This window comes from Pygocentrus nattereri, chromosome 11, assembly GCF_015220715.1.
Source record: "Pygocentrus nattereri isolate fPygNat1 chromosome 11, fPygNat1.pri, whole genome shotgun sequence".
Lineage (NCBI taxonomy): Eukaryota > Metazoa > Chordata > Actinopteri > Characiformes > Serrasalmidae > Pygocentrus > Pygocentrus nattereri.
Window position 1 is genome coordinate 14,373,408 of NC_051221.1, and position 9,695 is coordinate 14,383,102.

The following is a 9,695-nucleotide window of genomic DNA, read 5'->3' on the forward strand; positions in this document are numbered from 1 at the left end:
ATTGGCAATTACTGCACAAATTTCTTACTCATGTGACTCTAAAATCTCCTTCCAAGAAGGTGAGCTGTAATAAAGGCAAAGTAATGGGTACTGATAAATGTGATGTTCCAGCAAGTTGATGAGGCTTCTGTGTCATTCTCTGTTGAGTAAGTGTTTCCTGAGGCTAAAAAAATAATAATTTAGAGATGTTGTTTTTTTTGTTGTTGTTTTCTTAATGGGAAGCAAATATAATAAAGCATCGTAAGCACTGTATTGAACATGCACGTCAGACCAGTGCTGGGAACATTTGCATGGTTTGTAAATTAGAGAGGACACAACTCTATTTGTATATCTGTCACCATCATAGCTATCACCATGTCTTGAGATCCTGAGACATGTACGAAGACACACTTACATATCAAGTGTGATAGTGTGAAGTGTGAAGTGTGAAGTGCGACAGGGATACCACACTCATACCACAGGACATTTGGTAGGGGACCACTTTTTGGTCTCAAATGCGCTGTCTTAAGGCACAACATGTGAACTCCATTTTAAGATTCTTCAGAAATCTTGACATAAAACCATGTCTCAAGACATCTTGTGTAAGACTAAGATGTCAGTGACTGCTGGGTTTGTAACATATCCTTCCTGGCAGCACCACTACACTGGTGGCAGCTACTGAACAGTAAGACATAAGCATTACGTCTAGATTAATAACTGAACTATAGGCCCATCTCCATGTCAGGTTCCCCATAATGATGTGATATGACTATTATTGCCATATTTAGGGGAGCACGGGGAACAACCTATCGTGAGGCACAATTTAACACTGACTTTTCATGTTTTTATATAAGGTCAAGTGGCATGAGCTTTTGGCCACATTACCACAGTTCCTAGCCGCACTCTCCCACCAAAAATCAGTCATTCGTCAGTGTTTTAAAGGATCTGTGCCCATTTGTGCTTTCAGGGCATGTAAATCCAACTTTATATGATTACCAAGCAGCACTGTTTTGAAGCAGCTGACAAGTGTTAGCTAGCCTTAAGTACAGCCTCCGTACTGAGGGGTTAGCTGTTATACGATGTTTCAGTGGAGCCACCTGCAGTGAACAAAGACAAATAAAGTGAAGAAGTATATTAACGAAATTGACTAACAGCTGGTAAAGCTGTAGTTATTCATAAACAATGTTTCATATTTTATTGATTTGTGGTGTTTTGATTTGCTGTACTTCACTGGATTTTGCCATTGTTTGACATAGTTTCATGTCAGTTTTAATACATAGTCTGAAGTGTGTCTATCAGTTGAGCTGCCTGTCTGTCTGACTTATAGATATAATAGAATATATATTTGTTTTTTTCCATCAGACGTTTCTACCAAGTGTTAAACTGACCCTCTGTCTGTCACAGTTGATCCGTCCATGGGGTTCAATTTAACTCTGCACATCCTGTCATTTTCTGTAGAATTGACCATGAACTGTGGGTGCTGCCAGCAAAGTTCAAGAGGTCGTTTGTAGCAGAGATGTAAATGTGGCCTGTATAAAAATATGACTATCCCAACCTAAATACTTAAAAATTATTTCACATGAAAATATTTCACAAAAAAAACCCCAAAAAAATCATGCCGCGCTCTCCCCTTCAGCGGACCGGACCCTAACAGTGCCCCATGAGTAACGAGAAACGGGCCCAGTTCCTTTTTCCAGACCAGATGACCGCATGCTGAATTAGTGTAGAAATTCCATGTCTGCTCCTCCATCTCTCACCTGTACAGTATTGAGTATAAATGTGCTTGACAGGGCAAAACAAACAAACAAACAAACAAAGAAAAAAGACCCAGGCATTTTCCATCAGTACAAATCTTCCATTAATATGCGACATTACACCTACAGCCAGTGCTTGGGAAAAAAACCTGACCGAGACTTTCAACACACACAGAATGTGGAATGTGTCACTCACATCACATGCTTGTCCAGCTACAGGCTGCCAAACTGTAAACCTCTCCCCATCTCAAACTCCGCCCCCCCCATCACCCCCCCTCCCCATCTCAAACTCCGCACCCCCCATCACCCCCCCTCCCCATCTCAAACTCCGCACCCCCCATCACCCCCCCTCCCCATCTCAAACTCCGCACCCCCATCACCCCCCCTCCCCATCTCAAACTCCGCACCCCCCATCACCCCCCCTCCCCATCTCAAACTCCGCACCCCCCATCACCCCCTCTCCCCATCTCAAACTCCTCACCCCCCATCACCCCCCCCCATCTCAAACTCCGCACACCCCCCATCACCCCCCCTCCCCATCTCAAACTCCGCACCCCCCATCTCAAACTCTGCACCCCCCATCACCCCCCCTCCCATCTCAAACTCCACACCCCCATCTCAAACTCCGCACCCCACATCACCCCCCCTCCCCATCTCAAACTCCGCACCCCCATCACCCCCCCCTCCCCATCTCAAACTCCGCACCCCCCATCACCCCCCCTCCCCATCTCAAACTCCGCACCCCCCATCACCCCCCCTCCCCATCTCAAACTCCGCACCCCCATCACCCCCCTCCCCATCTCAAACTCCGCACCCCCCATCACCCCCCTCCCCATCTCAAACTCCACACCCCCCATCACCCCCCCTCCCCATCTCAAACTCCGCACCCCCCCTCCCCATCTCAAACTCCTCACCCCCCCTCCCCATCTCAAACTCCGCACCTCCCCATCACCCCACTCCCCATCTCAAACTCCGTACCCCCCCATTACCCCCTCCCCATCTCAAACTCCGCACCCCCCCTTGAATGAGACTGAGATGAATGAGATTCCCTGCCTCTCTGAGAAACGACACAGAGAAGAGAGAAGGAAGGCAGACCGATATACGGGCAGCCTTCCTGAACCTCCCCGGCCGTTTACAAGAAAAGGAGAAAAGGGAAAAATAAGAAAAATTTTAATACAGACTGACAGAAAGCGCCTGAGCGGTCGCCGGTGACGTCACGCCGGTAGAGTACCGTAAATGAAACGTGAGCGAAGACGCGTTGTGGGTTCCCCCAGGGCGGGAAAACGCGCTTACGTCAGAGAGGGAGAGAGAAATTTAAGCCCAGTAGAGAGAGAGAAGAGGCACCAAAGCAGAGAGAGAGAGAAAGAGATCAGCACAATGACCATCACCGGGGTAAGAGACTCTGCCGCTGATTCGCTCCCACTCTGTGTTACGACAGACGGCTCGGGGTGTGTGTGTGTGTGTGCGTGTGTGTGTGTCGCTGCACGCGCTTTAACGCAGAGCGCACGAGGAGCAGAGCGAGCTCGAGCCTCGCTGTGTCTGTTGTGAGTGGCTGTGTGAAGGTAGGTTAAGAACCAGCTCCGCGTTTAAAGCTGTAACCTAGAATGAAACTCGCCGTGTCCAGCTTTAGATCGCGTATTTTTAGTTCTCACTTCTAACTGATCTGATGTCTGAGAACATTTAAATGGTGGCGTATTTACAAACGTTTTTGCCACGTCGCTCACCTGTAACTCATAGTTTCGTTAAGAACGTTGAGCTGCTGCTGGTATGAAAAGTGCATTAGAAGTAAAATGACTGTCATTTTTAGCATGTATTATTATTACTATCACTTTTGTTCTGTTATCCTTCTCTGCGTTAGTGCTGCTCACACTTCTTTCTGCTTGTAGAGCTTTTAGACCAAAAGCATGGCTGAATCTCAAATCTATGTGGTGCACTAGCCATGAAACTATGGCTTCTGCAGCTAAACAGTAGATAGAATGATATTTAGGGGAGCCGCACCACTTCAGCCCAAATAAATAGCTTTACTGTTAGATGTATAATTCACTGTTTGGGGTGTAGAAGCAGTTACTGTGTTACCTACCTAGGGCACTACATAGGGAGTACAGAGCCATTAAATTCCAGCTGAGTTCCAGTGGCGCAGTCTGACTGTTTAAGCTACTGTTTTGTAATAAGAGCATATTTTTTCCACAATAACTGTATCATTCAAACTGGAATTATCTACAGAAGATAACAAGGGAAACAAGACAAGCTGTGAAATGCTTTACAGACTAGCTGGAACAAAACAACATTCAGGTTAGCCTGGCAAATATAAAAAAAACTTAGCTGAACCTGATATTTTATAGTATATATAGTTATATACTATATATAGTTTTATAGCGCTGTTATGCTACAGTTACTACCTTTTGTTAAGCTACTTTAGCTACTATTTCACTATTTCACTGATGTAACAACTCTTTCACTAAAATCTGGTTTTATTCTGCTGTAAACACTACTGGGTGGCTCTATTATGTGGGGTAATGTGGCTGCAGTTATATAGTACAATGAGCTCAAAAACGCATTTGAATGATTTAACTTCTATTAAACTTTAACAAAGCTCTTTAGGTAACTTCATAAAATGGTAAACAAAATGAGAGAAAAAGAAAAACCTGTTTAGCACAAATTCAAACTGGTAGACTCTTAGTGTGGAGAAACCCTGGAGAAGAGCTCCAGCCAGACTGCAGTAAGAGTTCTGTAAAGCACAGAAGAGGAATCCTCAAAGTCTGGGGCTGCTTTTCTTGCAGTGCTATCGGTGCGCTTGTGTTCATTGACTAGATCATACATTCAGAGGTGTATAAAGACAGTCTGGATGCAAAGCATGCTTACATGTTTAAATTCTAAGAGTCTTTTAAAATAATACTTTGCCAAAAAATAATGACATCATTGGAATGGTCTGTTTAAAATAAATGCTACTTGGTTTGGAACTTCAAGGAACTTCATACACTTTTAAGTATCAAACAAGTATCCAAATATTCTTTGGGGCCACTGTATGTCACCGTGAGTTTGCACATCTTTTTGATCTCCTTCAGGTTGTATAGTAACACTTCTTTTGCTTGTGTTTTGTGTAAGACAGCTCTAAACACCTGAACACCTTTGTTTGTTTGTCTGCAGCTCCTTTTCGCGGCACTGCCTCTCCTTCTCTTCGTATCAGCAAACAGACCCACGTACGAGCGTGTGTTCTCAGGTAAAAAGGTGGTCTGTGAGCGCTGTCCTCCTGGCACTCACCTGCATGCCCACTGCACAGACACACACCCCACAGACTGTCGCCGCTGCAGCTCAGGATTCTACACCGAGTTCTGGAACTACATCTCTGAGTGCTTGCCCTGCAAGCTGTGCGCCCTCAACCAGGAGGAGACACAGTCATGCATGCCCTCCCAGAACCGGGTGTGTCAGTGCAAGGAGGGATACTACTGGCTATCACACTTCTGTAAGAAACACACTGTGTGTTCCGCTGGACACGGGATCTTAAACAAAGGTACTTTCAAAACTCACAACTGTCAGAGCTGGTCACTGTCCAGCCTAGTTTTACCTTCAGAGTCAATTCTTCTTTCTACTTACTTTTTACAATCAATTCTACTGTCAGAGCCAATTGCACTGTTAAAGTCAGTTCTACTCTCAAAGCTAATTCTACTCTGTTCAGATGTGCTTGTTCTGCTTGTTTGCTGGATTCCTGATGGACTGTTTTGTGTGCAGGAACCCCATACAAAGATACAGAGTGTGAGACATGCACAGATGGTCACTATGCAAATGGAGCTGCAGGCATCACACAGTGCACCCCACACACGGCCTGCCAGGGTGATGAGAAGCTGGTGATCCATGGGACCGACTGGCACAACAACATATGCATTACTTGCCACAACATTACGACAAAAGGTAAGCAGACCATCAATACCCTGAAGACTGAAGCTTGTTCCAGTTTTGTTTATTAGAATACTTTAGAGTTTAAGTACAAAACATGTATAAGAAAGGTGCTTTTGGTGGTGGAGCAGAAGTAATGCCAGTATAGTCTACCAATTTTTTTTTTCTCTATTCTCAAATTGCTTTTCTAGTATCTCTTTGATTTTTGTAATGGCAGCCCATGTCTTTACTAGTATCATCATTAGCTGGGCTTCCAGTGTGCTCTCAATATGGTGTATGTTTTTTATTTTCTTCAGGCAGGTTTGATAGGTACTGAGGTGTTCTTGATTTCCTTCAGTGTGCTTTAATGTTACCAATACATTTTTTGCCTCCCTCTGACTGTTTTGATGTTCCTATAATATTTTTGATCTACTTCAGGCTGGTTTGATATGTTACTGAGATGTTTTTGATCTCCCTCAGGCTGGCCCACCCTCATCAAGCCTCTCCTCTCAGATCTGCTCGCCCAGCAGAAACAGCGCCGTCTGCAGCGCCTTTATCGCCTTCTTAAATTAGATGGCACAGATGGCACAGGTAGCATAGGACTGCTGCACTGGCTCAATAAGACTTCAGAACAGCAGCTGACTGACCTGCCAGCCATTCTGATTAGGGCAAACCTGCACAGCCTGGCTGACAACGTGGAGCAGAAAATTAAGAGATTCCAAGAAGAAGCCAAGTACTGTAGCAATGACATCATGTAAAGAATCGTTTTAATACCTCTGTTTGGTTGCAGTCTGGATGTCTGTAGCCGTTTAACTCCAGAGATTTTACCCATGAAGACTTCCTGGAGTCACTTCATATTATATTTTTTTGTATTAGTTTTTGGCAGTTTTGAAATTGAAAATAACACAGACAATTCAACTGGCACTGTTTCTTAAATTCATTGATGTCTGTGTTGTAGTAATGGCTGTAGCAGTGTGTGTTTACTGCATTGTCTTTGAAAATCTCTGTGCCTTGCAATTGTTATTTATTTATTTTTTTTTCCATTTCAATAATTTATAAATCTGTGTATACATTTCATAATTCAGATTTTTATTGAATTGAACCATTTCTAGATTTAGATTAGAAGTATCAAGTTTTATTTTTTTAGATTGTATTGCACATAAAACATGAGCAAGCAGTTCACATGATCATTTTATTCCGCACTGTATTAAATTAAATTTTTATTTTTTTAAACCTGCTGTGTTTTTTTTTTATATATGTATATTTTGACAACTGCCTCATGCAACATTATTACCTCTTTTCTGCAGCTCATTACAGTTTTATGTTTTATAAACATATAAACATTTAAACATTTTATGTTTATAAACATATCCTGTTCATATCTAAACAGAACAATATAATAAATTATAAAATAGGATTGGTGTACTGGCTGTCATGTTTCTGTTATATGGGTCTAATTCAAAGATCATCTATATTAAAGAGCCAATCTTTTTGATTTGTATGATAAATTGGGGGTTTCTGGGCTCTGATTTATGTCCTGCTCAAGGTTAAAACACACAATGTCGAATCCCGGAGATAATGTAATAAGACTTCATCTGCAAGTGAAATACTGTCCCGTTAAAAGTATACTTTACTGTTTTCAGTCCAACCTACACAATTACAATAATTTCCAAAATAATTTACTGTACTGAAACCCTGGGGACTCTGGGCTGTTGCTGAATTCTGGTTTTGCAAAACACATATAGTTGTACGCCAAAAAGGGCACCCCTGGTCAAATGACACCTGTTTTCAACATCTTTGTGGCCTAAAAGTACTTCGCAAATGTTGTACAAACAAACACCCTGATATAGCATTAGAGTGAACAAAGACACAGTAATTAATGTTAACTAGGTTCTAGCTTAGCTCAAACTGTCGCTGCAGTTGCTGCTTTGTGAGGCTAACCAGTTGCTATCACAAACATCAGCAAAAGAAAAGTATTGGTTCTGTAAAACAACAAAAATAAGTTAATGTTACTCACTTGTCAAACAGAAACAGAACCAGGGCAACCTCCTCATCCCTTTTCATGCCTTTCAATTTTCTTGATAAAGCTGATGTCAGCTTCCTTTTCACCAGTTTCCTATTCCACCTTAAATGGTGCAACAATTATATTCAGACTCAGGCGCAGAATGGAACTGCTGCATGATTTAAGGCGGAATAGGAAAATATGCGTAGGAAGCCGACTTCCACCTCATCAGCTCTGAGGAATATACAGAGGAGAAATACTTGGAAACTGAATGTTCCCTATTGCACTCCACAAGCTTGCATGCACCATGCTGTGTGGGCGCTCACTGTCTTTGTCTCTTGAGGAGGAACAAAACAAAACGTGAGAAGGGGCCAACATTTTCACAGGGCGTGACTAACATGCACATACAACTGAAACAAAATACAGAAAAGCTCAGATTACGACACACACAGAGGAGTGTGACTGTTCTTGGATTAGAGCACCCTTAATCCACTATATCTTTACATAGAAAATAGTTTTTTGCAGCTATATTAATGTTTAAAATGTCATATATAGAACCTTTACCATAAAATGTGGAGTGCGACTAAGTTTGGACACCCTTTCCGTCAAACTACTATTTATTAATTAATTAATTCATTTATTTATTTATTTATTTATTGAGTTCTCAGAGCTTATTTGACTCAGCAGGGCATTCATTTCACTCAGATATAAATAATTCCATTCAAAACTCTCAAGAAGTAACACTCAACAGCTATGGGCTAATCTAACAGGCTCAATGAGATAACTGACTCTTGCAAAGCAAGAACAAGATAATAAAAGGTATCTAAACACGTTCTGCCTGTAATTGTCACTGTCTGAAATGTCAATAAGAAATGGAAGTTCTATCTAGAAGATCTATGGAATCAAGGCAAGATCGGGAACACCAACAATAATCTCTGAAAAATATGCTTGTAGATTGGTCAGTTATGCAGTTTAAGCAAAACCCCCACATCGCTACCATGGACCTACACGAAGATTTGTCCTGCACAGGAATAGTGATGTAGTGGCACACTGTGCAATGTCTATGGACAAACACTATCTGGTAGAGGAAATGTGGGGATAGAGGAAAGAAAGAATTCCACTAAATATCAGCAAATTCTGAAAAATAAGGAAAGAGACTTTATATTACAGGACAAATGTCTAAAACATACATCAAGTTCAACTTTAAACTACACTCTGCAAAAATGTTCCTTAAAGGGTTCTCTCAAAGCCATAAACTAGCATTTAAAGATTTGGTAATCACTTTCCAAAAGTTTGGAATTAATGTTTCCAAAATCAGGAAACCAATTTGTTTGCAGATTCTTACATTTTTGAAATACAGAATAATAAATCTATAAAAACATGTTGCCATTTGTGCATACCTTTTATATATGATTGTCTATAGAACCTTTTTGAAAAGGGCTCTGCTCTTGTTATGATGGCAAGCTTGTAACAACAGAAGAACATGTTTTGGCGTTATAAAAAGACAATTTCAAAAACGTTTTATATAGAACCACATACAATCCATTTTCCATAAATCTTAAGAACCACTTCGCCATGCAAAAAATCATTTAAGCACATAAAACTATGGTTCTTTAAAGAACATCACTGGTCTCTAATAATTACTGGGAACTAAAAATAGAAAATGAAGAAATACTAGGTACATCCAGAATGATGACTCTAAAACTAATGAGAAATGTATCAGTATAACATCAGAAATAAAATTTACAGTAAAATTAATATCCACAATTTCTCTATCTGTGTGTGTGTGTGCACGTGTGTGTGTGTTCGATTTGAAAATACCTTTACATTGTGTGAAAATTTTATGAAGAATGGGCCAAAAGAAATCACCCAAAATGACTTGGAAATAATTCTGGTTCCATTGATTTACATTAAAAGTAAAGTATGTTTTTTTTGTTCTCCTGTAAAGTTAATAAAGTATAATAGAGTGTCATTAAAACAAAAGGATTGACTTATCAAACTCAAAGATATGATAAAGAAGAAGAAAGGATCTGGGTTTTTGGCAGCAGGTTGAATGAAAATTGTCCTCGCTTACAGAAAAATGACCA

At 41.1% G+C, this 9,695-nt stretch overlaps 1 protein-coding gene across 1 annotated transcript; it reads left to right on the forward strand.

Annotated features, from left to right (window-relative positions):
• Positions 1-3,023: 3,023 nt before the first annotated feature.
• LOC108435621 (tumor necrosis factor receptor superfamily member 6B-like) lies at positions 3,024-6,839 on the forward strand. The gene is made up of 4 exons (XM_017711589.2): positions 3,024-3,125; positions 4,881-5,244; positions 5,463-5,642; positions 6,087-6,839. The coding sequence occupies exons 1-4, from the start codon at positions 3,111-3,113 to the stop codon at positions 6,362-6,364; spliced, it is 837 nt and encodes a 278-aa protein (XP_017567078.1). The 5' UTR covers positions 3,024-3,110; the 3' UTR covers positions 6,365-6,839.
• The last annotated feature ends 2,856 nt before the right edge of the window (positions 6,840-9,695 follow it).